Here is a 20316-nt window from a genome sequence, read left to right on the forward strand (position 1 = left end):
CAGAAGAGGCTACTACTGTAAAAAGCTGGTTCAGCACTTCAATAAACTCTGGTCCCAGCTGCTTAACTAGTGATGCACACCAGTACAGTGGTGTGACTTTCTTAGCAAACATATACTGTTCGAATGTTTCATTTCCAGCCCTGAAATTTATTATGATTGATTATTAGATGCCCATACAATAGTAGCATCTTCTTCCGCAGTGAGGCATTTACCCTAGTAATTTGAGTTGAGAATTTTGCCAAGAAAATGAGGTGAAGTACTGGATATTTCTTTCTTCAATGTCTCTTAAGTTACTTCTAAATTTCAACAGCATTAGCAGTACAGTAGCAATCTTTCTGCAGCTTGTCCAAGGCTATGGAAATAGTTTTCAGTATATTCAGCTTATCTTCTACATTTCTCTTTAGTCCAATGTTGACTACTTTGGCTGTGTTAGTTCCATCTATTTTGGCATGATTTTCTTCACAAATTGTCATCTGAATAGGCCAGTTCTTAATAAATAGCTCAAAACAAGTCAACCACTGAATTCCATCATACATCTTGGAGATGAATTAGTTGGGATCATCCTGCTCTCTTCAGTGAAGCTGAAGCAAAGTGGTTGTTACAGAAAATGTTGCAATTTGAACATTTTCCTTTATTCCTGGAGTTGAACTTAAGTCTTTGGCTAAAAGATGCATCATATGAGCACTGCAGCCATACGTTATAAGCTTCAGGTTCCCTTCTTCAAGATTTCTTGTCTTTGCTCCATTTTGCAGCGTTGTCTGTGACAAAGCTACATACGTAAGGCTTGAATTTTTGTTCAGTTTCTTATAGCTTTTACTGCTGCTACTTTTAAATATTATGCTGTATGGTCATTTCCTGATGTATCACTTTTTTCTGCAAGATAGAAAACCCCATCTTTTGTTTCATACAAACACATTGCTGGAACATTGTGTACATTGCTTCACCCCTAAAGACTCAGATTAATGAATTTCCCATCAATTTTTTTTGCACATTTTTTTTCCTCATACAGGAATCTTCCAGCAATGTTTGCTCTGCTGGTTGGAGAGTAGCCTGGCTGTAATGATTGAATCCTATGAAATGCTTGTCCCGAACAAGATAAAAGGGAGAATTTATTGTGTAAATGAACTGTGAGCAATCTTTTCATCTATAGAGTCTCGCTGGAATTTGCTGGTCTTGATTAGGAACTCATCCATGTTTTTATTGGATGATTGAAGAAAATCTTTTGTTTAAATATAGATACTTTACTATCTGATGTATGCTTAGTTGCAGTACTACCTGTGTACCAGCAGATGACTGAAGTTGTAGACATTGCAGATGATGGACGTTCATAACCCGTTATGTCTAAGCTGGACCTTGAAACAAAATGGTGAAAAAAAGTCACTCACTCACTCTTACTCAGCGCACTGCTTTTTTTTTTTTTTAAGACTGTAAATGAAAGATTCTGCTTACTACAGCTATTTTTACCACGGTTGATATGATATAATTTATTCTAAACCCAGTTTTATAGGGAAAATAATAAATCATACGGGTTATCTAAACCTATTTAAATCCTTATCTCTCGCAACACACCGAACCGCTTGAAAAAAACCCTATTTTAAAAATTAAAATTAATAAGTGACTAATAAACATTGCTTTTAAACAGGAAATCTTTACTTAGGATGTTTGATTATATTGAGCAATAAAAATAGTCAGAAGTCCTGTAGTAACAGTAAAAATGCAGCTGATAAATACTCCCACAACAAAGTAATATACCAATTATGTTTTGAACACAAACATATTGAAATTCATAAGTGTAATCCACCCAAAACACAATTTATGACAATAATCTGTTATCATTTACTAGCACAGTAAGACATGGTAGGCAGTCCATAACAATGGTCCAAAAATAAGTTTACTAACCAGTTGATCCTGATTGTTGAGACTTGTCCACATCATCTTCAAAGTCATTGCCTTCTAAAGAATATTTTTCATATTATTTCATTCTGACAACCAGGTCTTGCATCTCTTTGTTGCACTGTTTATTTTGACAAGTGTTCCTTTTTTACCTAGAAATACAGAAATTCCTTGAAAATATTCCCATGTTAGTCTTTTTTACAACTTCTAGCCATGGCAGTTTTTTCCCCTTCAGTTCCCAGGTGCTGAAATCAACGCTAGAGGCTGCACTCTGAAAAATGTGGTTCCTTTTTCCCCACAGTGTCCTGCTCTGCTACCAGTGTTGCTCATTGCTGGTTATGCACTCCTTCTCCTTTGTTACATAACTCCCCCACCACCAGAGGGGTGGAGAGGGGGAGGGAGGAAGAATTAGCAATCCAAGACTTCTGCTGTGTAACCCACCTGCCTTTTACACTGTGTATTAAACTCCCAAGGTTACAGCTTTTCTCGGACCTTGGATGGGTAGATGCTGCCACCACCCAAGTGCAAAAACCCTTTTTAAAACCCAGGAAGGTGCACTTGGGAATTCTTTCCTGTGGGGTACCCTCAAGCCCTTTCACCCCCCTCCCCCCTCCAGGGAAGAGCTGAGAAAGAAAACAAAGGAAATCAGCTGTTGCTACCAGCTAATTAAACAACATATACATAAGCTTCTTAGGGACACAAAAATCCAATCCTGTTCTTTAAAAAAAAAAAAAAAAAAAAAAAGACATCTGGAATTTAGGCTTTTTGCTAGGTTTAAAAAAAAAATTACAGGGATTAAGCATCAAGATAGCTTCTTGAGGTCCAGTTTGAAGGTTACAAGCAAAATAAAAGCTGGGGTTAGCACAGAGGAGTCCACAAGCCATAAAGAAATAAAAGAGAGAAACGTAATCGTGTCTTCCTAGACATTTCCTGATCTACTTAAGTATCTGGGGTTTCAAATGAGTAGTTTCTAGGTATGACATGATGATTTTCATACCTGGCCCAAAGCTTTTTACAGCATAGTTCCAGCCCTGTCTCTCCTCCGGGAGAACAACACAGACAGACAAAGGAGAAGTTTTTTCCCAATTTTAAACAATTCTAGCCTTCCCATTGGCTCTTTTGGTCAAGTGCCCACTCCCTTCCTTTTACCTATGGACTTTTTAAGTCTTTACAGGTAAAGCAAGTAGAGAACAGCTACTAACAGGGGTTTTATAGCTAACTGGCTGGCTGTGTGTCCATAAAAGGAAGCTACCCCCCACTTCATTTATCACAGAAGGCAAGTAAGGAGAAGCTATAAAATAGAAGTAGGATAGCAACCAGGTAGGCTCAGTGGAGATCCTGATGGAATACATGAGGGTATCTCCCAGAGTAAGAGGCCAGGTCCCAAAGCCTGTGATAACTTTGTCGTCTCTTGACTCAGTAGCACTTGGGTCCTTCGCAGGCTGAAGCCTTAATACAGTACATGATCTATTGTGCCATATTTATAAAGTCTGACTTCAGAACTTTGGTGTTGTCCCCCAATATTTTGTTATATAGAAAAGCAGCCTTTAACTCAAAGTTTTTGATAGTCTCATAGATTCAGTATATTAATTTTCTTATATCAATGTTTAAAGAGATTATAATAAGTTTAGGCCTTAACATATTTGTATTAAATTCAGATTTCATTTTTAAACAGGTTCATTTTTTAAAAGAATAACTTCTTATAATTTAAATTATAATCAATTTAAATTCAAAAAATCCAGAGTGAATACTGCTTGCCAGTCCCCTACTGTAGGAACCACATTGACACTTACTGGAAGAAGAGAAAGAGGTTACTTTCCCTATGATAACTGTGGATCTTTGAGATACTTCTAATCAGTGTGGATCTCATGACTCACCCTCCTCTTCTTCCTTTTTCTGAGTCTTCAGCAGTAACTAAGTTCTGTTTGCAAGGGGAGGGAGGGAGGGTAAGGGCCTCTCTACTATTTATGACCTTGCATGGGGGCACAGGCTGTACGGGCGGCCTTGACAGACACTGCTATTGAAAAAACTCTGATATCACATGCTCCTCGTGTGCCCTGCAGTGAACCACACTGACTATAACTTTTTGAGGAACCAGTTACTGTAGGGCAAGTAACTGTTCTTTACCTACAATTTATCCTTTTCCCTGTCTCTTGGAGAGAGACAGGTAGATATCAGTCTTTTGCCTTGTTAGTTGTAAGTAGATCTCGCCAAAACCTGGGATTTTTGGTTCACAAGAAATTTTGGCAATTCAGAACTTCTCGAAACAGAAGCTCCTCCCTCCTCCCCCCCCCCAAATGCTTTGGAAACAACACATGGTGTGTCCAAAATGAAATTTGTTCAGTAGGATCAGCGGCTGCTCTGTGAAAATGACATTCTTACAATAGCAACAGTGAAACTGACCTGAGAGTCAGTTTCACTGAGCCCTTGCAGGGCTCCCAGGTTCCACAGCACTGGGGCAGCCCTGCCACGCAGATTTCCTCTAGGCAGGGGACATGAGGACTTCCAGACTCCTGGGCTGTCTAGAATCCCAGGAAGCCAACTGGTCCTTGAATCTGGAAGCCTTTGAGTCTTTGGCCCCAGGGCAGTCTGCATAGTGGGGTTGCCCTGGAACTGTAGACCATGTTAACCCAACCCAGGAATTCCAGGCTCCCTGTTCAGTGACAGTGAGCCTAGAAGCCCTGGTAGCTCACAGGGCTTTCAGGCTTACTGTCAGACCAGGATGTGGAGGTCATGCTTAGTGGTTGGAGCAGGAGTCAGGCTGCCAGGTATTGGAATCCGGGGTCAAAGGCTAGATGTCCGAGTCAGAGGCCAGGAATCGGAGCTGAGAGTCAGAGCCAGGTTATCTGGAGTCAGGCAAGGCTGGGTCCAAGGCAGGAGCAGGGAGGGAGCAAGGCTACGAACGAACAGGCACAAGAGCTGTTGCAGCTATGGGCAAATGCTTTGAAGAGCCACCAAACTGCTGCTTCTGGGCTTAGGAGCTGGTCTATTGACTTTTCCCAACAATAATACAGAGTAGCTAATCAGGCAGCCTGCTACAGGCGAGCTGCACTTGTTGCCCAGAGACTGCTGCAGGTCCAGATTCCTTACACTCCCAGCTTCAAGGTAGGGAGCCTGGAAACCCTGGCGTGGTTGGGCTGTCCCAGAGCTGCAGACCTTACAAGCCTGGGGTCCTCAGCCCCCAGAGCAGATTGCATGGCAAGTCTCCGTATCAGTCTGTCAGGCAAGCTGGCAGAGAACCCTGCCTGTGGTTGGCTGAAAGTTCATTGAACCAGACTTGATTTTTTTGGTGAGAAATTTTGGGTTCGAGCAGGTATTTTCCAGCACAACTGTTTCATCAGAAAATTTCTGACCAGCTCTAGTTGTAACCTGCTTCCCACCTTTGCCTCCTGTCTACCTAAATGGTAACTGTTAGCATTCTTGCTCTCTCAGCACTTCAGCCTCATCGCATATCTCCCCTTTTCCCCTTAAAATCCTTCTACTGGCTTCTTGTCTTTCGCCTCATCAGATGCAAGCTCTTTGTCCTTGCTTTCAATTCCTTATGTAATCTTGTTGCACATATATCTCAGCTTTCATTTATTTCTTTCCTCCTCCCTTGGGCAGTCTTCCCAATCTTCTCCCCTTATTGCTCCCTTTTGTCTGTCTTCCACTCCTAGTTTTATGACCTCTATCGTCCTGTGTCGAGAGCAGTCTCTTTTCTGCTTCTATGTATTCTTGTCCTTCAAATGCCTCCTTAAAACCCACTTCTAGGAATACTTTGTCTTTTTCCCAAATCATGTCTTCAAATCTTTTTTGCCTTATACTGTAAGGTACATAGGTAGATAGAGATATATGAAGTGATTTCTAATAAACATAATCAATGCTTATTTGTAATGAGTGCAGTTCACCACCCACAGCCTGTTCCCTCAACTCTTCCTTTTGTGTCTTGTAGGTAATAATTGGATAATTATATATTTCTAAAGTTTTCTAACCTAGATGAAAAACGACTATTTGCCTTTGTGTATACTTACACAAATGTCATCCCAGTCACAAATTCTCTGGCAGCATTGTTTACTTTACGCTTCAAGGCAGCAGTGACACACCTATCATTTTTCATTTTTTAATGTATTGCTTAGCCTGCTGATATTCATTCACCTTTAAAATCAGCATACTGATGTTCATCATGCTTTCATCATGGTGCACACACAGACACCAGTGGCTTTTAGTCTGTTGTTGAAAATGTAAAAGGATCCAAATTTCTTTCCAGAAAGAGGGACCTATTCAGATCATATGCTTTAATGTAGTTCACTGCTTGTATAACATCCACCACAGCATTAAGGCACATTAGCAATGTCTTTGAGCTAGGACTTGATGATAGATTCCACAATGAGTGACAGTCGCATTAGGTGACATGCACTTTACCTTCTGCTGAAAGCCGGACCGTGCACCTATCATGGCCCGAGCACCATCAGTACAGATACCACAAAGATTTTTCCACTCAGTGCCATTGCTTTTGAAAAAGGCATTTACCTTATTGAAAACGTCCTATGCTGTTGTTTCAAGTTGTTCACAGAATAAGAACTCATGCTTAACATCCCCAGCATTAACATACTGTATGAACACTATCAATTATGCATAGTTAGTAACATCAGTAGTTTCATCAAGTTGCATGCTGAACATTCTGAAAGCAGAATGTTTAATTTCATGCACAGCTTGTTCTTTGATATCTTCAGACATCTCACATATTCTGCGTTTCACAGTATCATTCGACATAGAAAGTATATTAACCTTTTTGGCAGTATCATTGCCAAGCATAAGAGACACAATCATAGATGCCGACTCCATGGGTGCTCCAGGGAAAAATTGGTGGGTTCTCTGCACCCACCGGCAGCTCCCCACCCCACTCACCTCCGCCCCGCCTCCTCCCCTGAGCACGCCGCCATGTCCTGCTTCTCCCTCCTCCTTCCCAGAGCTTGCGTCGCGAAACAGCTGTTTCGTGTGGCAAGCCTGAGAGGGAGGAGGGGGAACGCGGCACGCTTGGGGGAGGAGGCGGGGCTGGAGCGGGGATTTGGGGCAGGGGTGGAGTTGAGGCAGGGCGGGAGGCGCAAGCACCCATCGGCACAGAAAAAAGTTGGCGCCTATGGACACTATCTTTGCATGCTGGCAGAACAAGCTCCTCACCTATCATATGCAGCTTTTTGGTACGAGCGATTCATAGCGACACAACATAAGAGGACTCCATAGCTGAGGACGTTTGCTGTTGGAAACCTCCATCTGCATCAAGCCTGGCTTTCTTTGTTGCTGCTTCTCTGCATTTGAAAAAATCCACATTTTGATTTTTATGCTCTGGATGTCTAGTTTCAAGATGTCGCTGCAATTTGCATGGTTTCATCAGTTTATCAGACAAAACTTTGCTGCAAATGATGCATTGCGTTTTTTCAATACCATAGGTGACAATGCTGGTAAAACTGTATTTAATGTAAGACTCTAAATACTTTAGTGTTTTAGCAGTAGAGGGGACCATTGTTTTCAGGAAAGTATGCTTCTGGATGTCTGACTATTAAATAATAAAGTACTTTTTCAGCTGTTGAACAATCAAGCCAATGGTGTTTCAGTCCCAGGGCTGGCCTTAGGGAAAAATGATATGCTGGGCAAACTTCTATTTGGTGACCTTTCTTTGGAGGCGGAGCAGGACTGAAGGTGGAGTGCAGTTGGGGTGGAGCTGGGCTGGAGGGGTTGGGGACTATGAGCCAGTCGCAGGATGGGGATCAGGAGTCACGGCTCCATGCGTGGTCCGACTCCAGGCTGACAATCCTGCATGTGGCCAGGCTCACAGCCCCACACCCAGTGGGGGTCAGGACTCTCAGCCCTGCGTGTGGGCAGACTCTGGGCTGACAACCCAGCCTGTGGCTGGTGGTCGGGTCGGGGCTTATAGCCCCGCACGTGGCCAGGGGTTGGGTTGGGGCTCACAGCTTGTAACTCCCACATAATCACCTCACAACCCCCTGAGGGGTCACAACCCCAAGTTTGAGAACCCCTGTTTTTAGGAGACATTCAAACAATATGCTATAGTCAACTCATTTGATTTTTCTTGGGGGACAGCAGGAACATCTGCTGAGTTTGACTGACCAAGAACTTAAGTAATGGAGATGGTTGTAGCATCTGATGCCAAAAATCTTCAAGGCAACATGTATGAGAGAATGGAATCTTCATAATTTGACATTTATAACAGTTCAAGTCTCAAATAAAGAAAGAGGTTAGAGAAATTATGGGGAAAAGGGTGACACATATATGAATATGTTCAGTCGTTAGGGTATTGGAATGTGATTAATAACAAACGTAACAAATTGTTAGACGTTTGTTACCGAATGATCTGTTGGTGATTATGATGCTTTCTAGTAGAAATGGGTCTCATTCAAGAAAATAGTTAATTTCTCATTAGTAACTATATGACTAGTAGTACTACTACTCATTACTAACTAACTACTATTGCTAGTTTTTCAATAGAAAGGAAAAATTTGGCCCAAATTAAAATAATATTGTTTAAAAAGAAAAAAGTTATGGAGAGAAAAAAGGTCCAAGCTTCAGAATGAAAATGGGTTAGCACTACTGAAAAGCATATACTGCACTTGACATCATATAACATCAACAGTCCTGCCAGAAATGGTTTATTGAGCTTGCCAAAGGCATACTTACAGTATATTTTTAAAGTAAAGTTCCCATCTGTCTTGCTAGTTGAGTTCTGATATTTTTCCACATGAATCATTCCAACTGAAACATATGTAATTTTTTCACATGCATTTTGAAGTTAGAAAGTGCTGTAATGTTACCCTATTTGAGGTTGGGAAAGTGATTTGGCATGTGGGATGTAATTAGGTGGAGAAGGAAAGGGGGGTGGTTGTGTTTCTGTTTTTTTGCTTGTCTGAAGAATTCCAATTCTAGTAGGAACATTTTTTTTTAATGGTAGATTGAGTATGTACACACCCATTTGTCAAAGCTCTTTAAATAGTCGGATAACAAGGTGATAGCTGCGATATTAAAAATTTGACTAGAATAAAATAAATTCTGATGCCTGTAGCACTACCTCAGCCACTAGATCACCGCTGTGATCTTCAGTTGTTCCATTCATCTGTAGAGGTGGCAGAATCTCTTTTCTGTGCAGTCATAATCTTCAGTTCTTTGCACAAGAGTCTGAAGATCTGACATTTTAATTCTTTCCAATAAGTAGATGACTCTGTCCTTTATATTTAAGTGGACAATGATGAGTACCTTATGTTATGCAGTCTTTCTAATACTGGACAGTTTTCTTCTTCCCGTAGTGAGGTTTTCCTTCTGACATGCAGTATGCTGTCCTGTCTTCAGCTTGCAAAACAATTGTCCACATTTCTGAACATTATTACCTACTGGTAGAACAATCTGCAGCTGCTCTCAGTGCCAATATCTTTTCTTCTATCTCTTAAGAGTGTTCTCTCTCTGTTCATTGTCCTTGTTGGCATTACATTTTCAAAAGTGACTGAGTGCCTCAATATTTGGGTGCCCAACTTTTGAGACCCCTCTAAAAAGGTATGATTTTCAGAGGACAAGTGCTCAGCATTCTGAAAATCTCAGGCCTTTTAAAATTAGATTGAGCTCCAAAATATAGAAGCATTCAAAATCATTAGTCACTTTTGAAAATTAAGGCCTTAGTCTCTACTCAGATCTTCCCTCCTTAAAGTCATCTAGAAATCGGTGATTCTTTGAAGGTTTGAGATAAAAAGTTTTGTAGATTTAACTTCTTCTCATCCATATCTTTGCTTTTTTCTAACTATTCCCTTTTGCCACTTCTTTATCATTGCGGTCTCTGCCTTTATGGTCTGTGCTTGTTTCTTGCATTCTGCAGTGCTACCTTTTACAAAATCTTATACAGAATATTTCTAACAGCCAAGTTGAGTTCATAGACATTTAAAAGTCCATGTGCTATATCTAGCAGGGCACATACCTGCCTTGAACCTATTGAAAGATATATATTTTAGATTTTGAATTCTTCTACATTTTTAAAATTTTGAATTTTTGAGGAATTGTTTAGCAACTGGCAGCTATATAAACCATGTAACATTTTACTGTCGCCAACTATTGTTCTGCTCCTGTTTCCATTGAAGTTGATAACATTCTCGATTTCTGTGTGAGGAAGATTAGACCTGTGCATCCAGTCTTGGGGAAACTTTGACTGTTCTTAAGCCCCATTCATAGGCAGAAGAACTAGGGATGCTGGGGTGCTACAGCACCCCCAGGTTTTATGCGGGGCTCTGGCCACTGGCCCCATGCCCGGGGGGCTCCACTCCCTGGCCCGGAGCTCAGGTCCCAGCCACTGACCCTGCGCCTGGGGCTCTGCGCCTGGGGCTCCGCTCCTAGCCCCGTGTCCATCTCCAGCTGTGGCCCCATCCTTGGTCCCCTTACCCTTGTCTAGGTCCCCCACTCCCGGAGACATGGCCCCAGCTCTGGGTGATGGCGGGGCATGTACAGGGGTAGGGGAACATGAGGTAAAAAGTAAAAACTGCTTTCAGCATCCCCACTAGTAAAAGCATTCCAGCGCCACTGACACCATTAGCTTCACAAGAGGTGTTGAGCATTTCTTGTCAGAATGAGACTTCTACAGGTAACTTGAGCATTCTTCTCATCCCAAGGTAGTCGACTCAAATTGACAGCGTTGGTAAATATTAAGTCAGAAAATTTGGTTGCCTACAGATTTGCAAAATGTATTGATTGTACTACAGTTCCTAGTGGATAGATGTGTGCGAAGCCATGGATTTGAGTAGGCAGGAAACTGCATTGCACTTTCATACCTACAAGCAGCACCTTCAGAACAGAATTGATACATGTTACTGAAGAAGAGAGTGGAAGAAATTGGGCTTCTACATAGGGATAATGGCCAAGCATACCTCTTGTGTTGAATAAATGATAAATAAATAAAACATATTTCAGGTCTCTGATGTGGACAAATAGAGGAAATAGGCCTCCCAGTCTGTCAGTCCAGCAATTTTTAAAATATTATATTTCCATTAAAAATACATTATCAAAATGTCAATCAAATGACAAACACATTTGAAAGATCATTATAATATCTTTGCAAAACCTAAAATACATTTACTAGTATATCTATTGGAAAAATTGCTTCTTGGATTTGGAGACAAACAGGTAATTGCTGTGTAAATGAATATTAATTGTTACTGAAAATCTTGTATGGGTTCTCCAGCCTCGTTGATACTTTTTTTAGACTGTCGAAAATAAGACTTTGATGGTATATAAACCCACACCAAGAACAGGCACCAAAAGATAGAAAAGGACAGATTTAATTCAGTAAGGTTCATCCAGGATATTGCAGGAAACTGCCATAACTATCACACTATGATTCGGTTTCTTTTGGAATTAAGAACATAGACTGTCGATCCTAATAGCTCTACTACAGACTTTGAGTATTTCAACATGAAGGTATATGGGATGCATGGAATGATTCTACATCCTGGTTCACATACTACAACTCTGAAAATATTCAAAAGTTGCATTAGTCTTTTTTCTCATCATCTGCATTTCGCCTTGTCACAAAATAATAGAATTTCATTTTGGGAGACTGGTTAAAGCCAGCTTTCCAAAGAACAGATGGGGAAGAAGAAAAGGGATATAATATAGAAAAAGATAAAGTGAGAAAGAATGAGACAATAAACAGCTGAATCTTGAATTCCCCCCTCCAGTAAACTTGTGGGGGACAGACACCATACATTTGATCCAAATTTTCTATTAAAAATTTTCACTGAAATCTGCTTATGCTTTGAATTAAGATAATGAAATATTAAAAATGGCTATAGTGTTAAAATGGGAGGTGAGGAAGTTGTTGGGCTTTTTTGTGCAATGACACTTGTCAACACAGTTGTTTCACTGTTGATTCAGAAATAGAAAGACAAAATGCATGTTATTGATTATTTTCCCATGACTTTGAATAGTGGTACATCAGACTCTACATAGATCTCATTTGCAGACAACATTTTTGTTTTTTTCAGTGCTAGTATTTGAAAATATTTTGTGAATAATGTATGTCTGATAAAAATCAAGAGTAAAACTACAAGACAACTGGAGATATTTAAATACAGAATAATAGAAAAGAATATAAAACCCTGACCTGGGTTTTGTGAGTGCTTGTGGGTTTTTGAGAGTGCTTATTGAAAGAAGCATCAATGTGTTTTGTTTCTGAACTGATTTGTTTTACAGTCTTTTTAATATTGCGGTTCTAAATGCTTTGGGTTTAAGTCAAGTAAAAATAGTATCTGTTCTTATTAGTTTAATATCTGATCTGCGCCTTGGAAGAAAGCATATTTTTGTCTGCATAGCAGAGCACCCAAGGTTATTCCAACCCTTTTTGGAAGAGAATTGACAGTGTAAAATACTTCAGGGTGCAAATCTCAATTTAAAGCACCTATTATAGTTAAGTCAGAGTATTTTACACATACAGTATGCTGTCCTCCTTCCTGAGAAATCCACATACATAAGATTGAGTAATATAGGTTAAACGCGTGAAGTCCTGTGAGGGGGTCTTAGAAATCAGTTTTAATAGACATTTCGTCTTTGTTTAGGTTCCAATCCTGGGATTGGATCTGTGTCCTGAATTAGTAAAGACTTTCTTCTCCCACAATACACACAAGAAGTGAACATATAAAAATATTTGTGTAACTCAATATAAATCCTTCCTCTGGTCTTCCCAGTGCATGAATCTAGAAAAGGTTTATCTTTTGGATTGTAAGTTCCTACTCTAAAGAGCTATCTTCACTTTGTCTTGTTGGCACGGAATGAAATTATCTATCATTAGAATTTTATATGCATTGTTCTGATTGAAAGTAAACACAAAGGTTAATGCTTTTATTAGATTGCAAACCCTGAATTCTTGCTAAAGCAAACACAAGTCATATTTTGGTCACTGAAAGGTAAGATTAATTCCATCATTACAGTCACCTGAAAATTGTGGCATTTGGAAATTGAAATTTTTTTTTGTTCCCTCCCCTCCCCAATAATTTCTGAGCAGTATTTTGAATTTAGGCACGTATGCGACTCTCCAATTGTGAAAGTGGATATATTTCGAATTTTTTTTTCACTTGGACATTATATTACTTCAACTTTCTGGCATCCTGGTCAACTGACCAGTACTTTGTAAGGAGAACGTGTTAATGTCTTAACCTAGTTTCTGTGACTGGTAATGGTAAATGTAAATAAATTTATGAAGCTACTTGCTTTTTAAATATTTATTTTGGTGGCTTGTTCCAAAACCTTTCTAACAGAATCTAAGAGTACCTTTGGGCACCTTGTCAGCATAATGCAAAATAAAATTTAGGGGAATGACCCACCAAAAACAAGCAAATATTGGTAAAGGTGCCTTATTTACAATACTAGGCTCTAATCCCACAGAAGGAGACTGCGATATTTATATTGAGGCCCATTGAAGTCAGTTGGACTCCATGCACGTGCAAAAGTCAGTGTCAGGGTATGTCTGCACAACAATAAATAAATAAATAAATACCCACGGCAGAGAGTCTCAGAGCCCTGATCAACTGACTTGGGTTCCTGGGGCTCAGACTATGTGGCTAAAAATAGCTGTGTGGATGCTGGGACTACTGGAACCTGGGCTCTGAAACCCAGGCTCCAGCCCAAGCCTGAACACTTACATGGCTTTTTTTAGCCTTGTAGCTAAAGCCAGTTGACCTGGGCCCTGAGACTTGCTGCTGCAGGTTGTTTGGTGGTTGGTTTTTGTTTGTTTGTTCGGTTTTTTATTTATTTATTTATTTGTTTGTTTGTTTATCGCTGTAGACAAACTACTAGTAAGTCTTGGTGGCCCTGATTCTGGTCCCACTGAAATCAGTGTTAAAACTCCCTTTGATTTCAGTGATGCAGGATTGGGCCCTGGCAAGGTCCATACAATGTGGTAATCTTTTTGGATTTCAAAGATCCAACTAGACTTTTTTGTCTTAATTTCCCAATTGTAGGAGTTCTAAAATGCAGCTGCCAGTATTTTAAGCACACTGCTATTTAATCCTCTTTAGGACAGATCTAGAGGAGGCGATGGTAAAAATGTTGGTGGGTGTCAGCACTTTCTCTGTTGCTTCCTTGGGGAAGCTGTACTTATGGTAGTGGTGGGGAATTTTTGCAGGAAAAGCATGTTGAATCTACAATGCAGGAGCTTGAGGCTCACAGCTTTTGACGTTTGCAATAAAGTGTATGGGGTTGTCAGCCTAACTGTTTTAGGGTTTTAGTTTTATTAGTTTAATGTAACGTTAGAAAAATAAATAAGCTTATTTTTCCTTCATGAAAACTTATAAAAAAATAATGTTTTCATATTTCCTCTTTGCTTCAGTCAAACTCAGAGTTGTTTCAACTCACTTTCTAAAGTTTCAGTAATCACCTGTGGGTAGAGGATCAATGTTCCCTTCCTTTTCTTTACCAGTGAAAATAAACAACGGTCTAAGGGCAAATGAATATACAACATCTGTCTCTTGATTTATAGAAGCAGAGTATTGCTAAGACCTTGACCTGTTTGTAGAACTGCACTTGATGTTTTTAGAGAACCAGTCCATTTTTCAAAATGACAACCCAAACACTAGCGAAGTAGAGATTTTAACGTAACACTGCTTACTATTGTTATCTATATTCAGAGGGAGACTTAACACAGAATAATTTTTTTTCCCTTCCTGGTAGCTACTTGTTTAAAAAGTTTTTATAAAATAGGCAAATTTATGAGGAAAGATAAAAAATACTAAGTAGTTTATATTTGCACACCTTTTGTTCCTATGGGCGGAATTCCTAAATTGTGCACTTCATAAAAGAGAAACATAGTACAGTTCTGTGCAAGAGTAGTAGGTCAAGGCAATCTTGGATAAACAACCTAATAACTGATGATGTGTTAAGTTGAAATAAAGCAATTTTGTTACTGGTAGTTTCATGCAAAAACAGTATTTTTACATCACTTGTATTTTTTGTTTGAATAAAATTTTGTGAAAAAATTGTTTGGGTTCCTTGGAATATAACTAGTTGTCTGATGTTTATCAATACTTGTGGCTTCAAAGCATTTAAAAATTGATACTATAAATACAGATTTAGTTTTAAGTTAATTTAGTTAGGTGATCACTATAGTATAAAAAAGCAGTTCATAGCATTTGACAGAATTCCTGGCATGATGCCCTTTATGAGTTTAGAGCTCAGAGACTTGGATTATCTTTTCACTATGTCAGAAATCCTCCAGAGACCTACAATATGGTATGTCTTTTTAAAGGAAAGTCCAAGAGAAACTTTTGGATACACCACTACCCGATATAACGCGACCCGATATAACACGAATTCTGATACAATGCGGTAAAGCAGTGCTCCAGGGGGGTGGGGCTGCGCACTCCGGCAGATCAAAGCAAGTTCAATATAACGCGGTTTCACCTATAACGCGGTAAGATTTTTTTGGCTCCCGAGGACAACGTTATATCAAGGTAGAGGTGTATTTTGCACTTCTCCTGTGTCAGAGGGTTGAATAAATTGCTACATAGGAACATAGGACTCATCCTGGGTCATTGAGTCCAGTCCGCTGCTGTCATAGGCAACCCCTTCATATAATCTTCATGAATTTATCAAGCTCCATCTTAAAGCTAGTTAGGTTGTTCACCCCTAATATTCTGTCTGGAAGGCTGTTCCTGAACCTCACTCCTTTGATGGTTAGAAACCCTCTTCTGATTTTCGGCCTAAATTTATTCATGACCAGTTTATACCAATTTGTTCTTGTACCAGCATAGTCCTTTATCTTATCTAGCTCTTCTCCCTCTCTGGTGTTTACTATGTATTTCTACATAGTCATAATCGGTATTGGGCATGCATTTCTGACGCTTTGATCAGATGACTTGAAATTTAAATACAAATATCACCATCCACTACTGAGTTTTATGTTTCACTGACGATTACAAGGCATTCACATACAATGGCGTATAGAAGTCACACAGGGCGTGTTACATATATCATAGCAACATCAAGATTGGATGTCTTTCTAAAAGATATGCCCTAGCTCAACTACAAATTGTTGGGTTAGACATAAGAATTCAAGGGTGAACTTCTGTGGCTGTGTTATGCAGGAAATCAAACTGGGTGATCACAGAGGCCCATTCTGGTCTTAAGATCTATGAAAGTTCTAATCTCTTCTTGGTTATTACACTGCTTCTTTTCACATTGGCTGTAGTTGTACAATACTGATAGATTTCACTGTACAGCTGTGAAACTATATCCAATACTATGTGAATCTAGGTATTTGAATACCAGGTTTGGTTAAATTAGGTTGCATAGCCACATTCTGCCAATATTTGTCTCAGATTAGCAGTTAATCTGTGAAACTTCAGTAGTAATAAAAAAGTTTAAAAAATTTATTAGACTCTGAGCAGTTACTTTCATGTGGAAATCTGGTAAGCCATTCTCCAAATATTTAGCTTACTGATGAAGAAGATTTTTAGTGTATATTTCTAATTCTGCCACTGTTTCACTGTGGAATATAGCAATGCTTTTAGCATCCCTCTGCCTCATTTATACACCTGTAAAATAATTTTAGTACAGCTTATCTACTGGTTAGTTACAAGATTGCTTTAATGTTTATGAAGTACTTTAAACGATTAGGTACATGTCTTCAATAAATGTTTGCTTTTTGTTTGTCTTGTCTGTATAGATTGTAAGATTTTAGGGGCAGGGACTACTACTGCCTGTATGTTTCTAAAGGGCCTGGCACATTTTGGGCTGAAGTGTGTTCTGTTACGTTCCAAGCCAGAAGTGACTTTAAAAAGTAATTAAAAAATAACCCAGCCGTCTTTGAGTTTTCAAAGTGTGGGGAAATAGTTACTCAGCCATTAACAATGTTTGTTTAGCTGATTTATTTGCACTTGAATAACCCCAGAACCTATTTGAATTTAAAACTTCGGACTTGGCATGTTCCATATACAATCTTCGATAAGGAATGTGTGCTTTGCTAACTGTGAAAAACACTGGTTGAGAAACATTAACTAATGAAAACAGCACTGTGTGCATGTGTTGTATTTTATTCACATTACTAATTTCAGTGAGTAGGGAGTGAGTTTGAGAGGGACACACAATCTCTAGAGAACATTTGATTACTCTGGGGACACCTACATCTTGACTAGCCAGCCTTCCTCTTCATGCTTGCCCAGATTTTCCAATTATTCTCAGGTGGAAGCTGACATAACAATGTATTTCCATGTTTCTACCTTTCGCACTGCTGTGTAAAGTAGGCAAAGTGAGTAAGTCAGGCAAAGAAATCAGCATAATTTAGAGTTGCCAGGCGTCCAGTTTTTGACTGGAATGCTTGATTGAAAAGGGACCCTGGTGGCTCCGGTCAGCACTGCTGTCTGGGCCTCTAAAAGTCCGGTCAATGGCGCAGTGGGGCTAAGGCAGGTTCCCTGCCTGCCCTGGCTCTGCGCGGCTCCCAGAAGCAGCCGGCATGTCTGGCTTCTAGGCGCAGGGGTGGCAACGGGGGCTCCGCGTTCTGCCTCCGCCCCGAGCACTGGCTCCACAGCTCCCATTGGCTGGGAACCACGGCCAAGGGAAGCTGCAGAGATGGCACCTGTGGGGGCTGGCAGCGCGTGGAGACCCCTGGCCCCTCCGCCTAGGAGCCGGACATGCCTGCCGCTTCCTGGAGCCGCCTGAGGTAAACACTACCTGGCTGGAGCCCGCACCCCAACCCCCCACCCGAACCCCCTGCCCCAGCCCTGAGCCCCTCCTGCACCCAAACTCCCTCCCAAAGCCTGCACCCCCCAACCCCCAGCCTGAGCCCCTCCCACACCCTGAACCTCTCATTTCTGGTCCCACCCCAGAACCTGCACCCCAACCCCGAGCCCTCACTCCCTCCTGCACCCCAACCCCCTGCCCCAGCCCAGTGAAAATGAGTGAGGGTGGGGGAGAGCAAGTGACAGAGGGAGGGAGAATGGAGTGAGCGGGGGGTGGGGCCTCGGAGAAGGGGCAGGGCCTCGGGGTAGGGGGTGGGGCAAAGGTGTTCGGTTTTGTGCGATTAGAAAGTTGGCAACCCTAGCATATGTTACCTTAAGGGGAAGAAGGTAACGCTTCAAAGGAAATACTAGAGAGATGGTAGAGGGAAGATATAATAGGGAAAGCCCCTTTTCTCAGAAGCTGCAGACTCGGCTCCCTTCCGTGTCTGTCACCGGTGGATTTAGCTACCCATAAAATATAATAAAATAAAGAAAAGACAAGATAATATGGTGCAAATAAAGATAAGTGTATTAGGGATAAAAGGTACAGAAAAACTAGGGAGAAGGGGGGGAGAAATACAAGAATAACACTGTGAAACAGCAAAACCATGAATCAGTAAAATAGTGGATCAGTGACTGACTCTGAGAGCTTGGAGCTCAGGCCCATAAACCCTCCCGTGGGATTCTACAAAACAATAAACAATACCCCAACACGGAAACCTTTCTCCTATTGCTCTGATGCAGCAGATGTCACGTACAGGCGTGATGCCCAGGACCTACAACTCTTGGACTGATTTAGAGTCCTTGAGGAGGAACACTGAGGAGTCCAGACGACTGATGGATCTCATCGCTGGCGAGGAGACCCTCTGGGAGGATGGACACCAGGAAATGCAGGATATAGGAATGACGATGACAGGACTCCTCTTCCTCAAACACACTATGGGATAGATGTTGTTCTTCGATCTCAGCTCTGGAGCTCTGCGAAGACCCGACCGTGTACGAACTGTCGCTGGAATGGACAGCCCCGTGCAGGCGCTGAACAAGACCTTATAAAGCCTTTTTGGCGGGAAGAGTTCTGAGGTGATGGAATGCTTCTGAGGTGATGGAACACTGAGGGTTGGACTTGGCGGGAAAAACCGGTTCTGACTGGTTTAAGCTAGAGTCTGTGTAGTAAATAAGTCCCCTCTCAAAGATGGAGTTCAAAGTTAGAGTTCATGTACTCCATTTTGAATTTCAGTTTAAAGTCAGTGATTCACTTCAGTATTTTAAAAACATCTTATTAATAGCTAATTGAAACAGTACATTCCATCTAACACATAATTTAGTATGGTTTTTGGTAGAGAGATATGAAATGGGGAAGTAGGAGCCACATAGACAACCTCTGTCATGTGTCTCTGGAGATGGATAAAAAGGAAGATGGGGACCCTAACATTTTCTGGTTTTAGAGAGAGTTGGGAAAGAAGGGGAAAGACAGCACCAGAAAGAGAGAGCTTACAAGAGCAGAATGTAGACTAAACCTAAGGGAAGGGGATAATAATAATAATAATAATAAATAATATGTGTACAGGAAAATATATTGTGCTAAGGATCAGATTGTTCCCTCCATTTCCATGAATGGAGGAGCCTCCGATTTGAGGAGAGGGAGAGTGCTTTTTCTGCGCTTCATCCCATTGGTGCTTCCCAAAAGAGAGGAGCTATCAATTTTGTATGTAACTCCTGATTATATCCATAGTGTGTATTAATCCAGCCCTTTCATCCTTTTGCTTTCTTACCTAGAACCATTAGAAGATCATATTGTTATGATATTCATAAAATGTGTTCTTATAATGTGCAATGGTGTTTCTTGAATCACACTAACAGTAAACAGCCAAATGTTGATTGAAATTTTAGTAAAACTTATAATGTCCAGTAAAATACACTGGATTGTTGATTTAAGTCTGACTGGAAATTTGGGGACACTGCATACTTGTAGTAGCTACTCCTAACAATACCATGGAATTGGAACAAAACCAATGGTGTCATCAAGAATAGTGGGCTTTATGTTACAGTTCTTTATTAGATGATAAATTAGCTCTATGGAATTAAATAAGTATTTCTGGTTAACATAATTTATGTATAATTCATTAGAAGAGTTTGCATACTCCACTTTCAATTATAAACACTATCTTTATAAGATGAACTTTTCATTGTTCCAGAAGTGGTATAATAACCAGAGAGATCATCCAGAATATTTATAAAGTTTCACTGAAGTGGGAGGTGCATTAGTTTTATACCTGAGAGAGGGTTTAGAAACAAGAAATTGCAAGAAGCTTCCTCTCTTCAAGAGTCTGACTTATATCCTTTTGCTACATCCCTAGTCTCTTTTAGTCTACAAGCCTGTTTGCTACTCAGTTCTGTGAAAATAAGAGTGAAATAGTCTTTCCACAAGAATTTAGTTTTAAAATTAATTAGGCATCTAAGAATATACTGTGTTGTAAAATACTTTGTTGTCTCATAAGAATATTTTTGGTTTTCTTAAAGGAATTACCTAGAGTTCTGCTTATTCATCAGATGGACAGACATGATGGTGCATGGACTATACTACCATTAATGCAAGAGTAAGTTTAAAATTCTGTACAGATTGTTGACTTTAAGGCTTTTGTGTAAGTAAAAACATCAACACCTGTGAATCTCTTTTGTTTGTTCA

General features: G+C 40.3%; 1 protein-coding gene across 1 annotated transcript in view; it reads left to right on the forward strand.

Moving 5' to 3' along the window:
• The window catches only part of LOC112117832 (beta-1,3-glucosyltransferase), a 130382-nt gene that overhangs the window by 56318 nt on the left and 53748 nt on the right, over positions 1-20316 (forward strand). The window contains exon 4 of the mRNA XM_029911981.1: positions 20151-20227. Within this exon, the coding sequence (XP_029767841.1) occupies positions 20151-20227 (77 nt within the window). The remainder of the gene's footprint in view (positions 1-20150; positions 20228-20316) is intronic.

Source organism: Terrapene carolina, unplaced genomic scaffold, assembly GCF_002925995.2.
Source record: "Terrapene carolina triunguis isolate 2854851 unplaced genomic scaffold, T_m_triunguis-2.0 Scaffold141, whole genome shotgun sequence".
In the NCBI taxonomy this organism is placed as follows: Eukaryota; Metazoa; Chordata; order Testudines; family Emydidae; genus Terrapene; species Terrapene triunguis.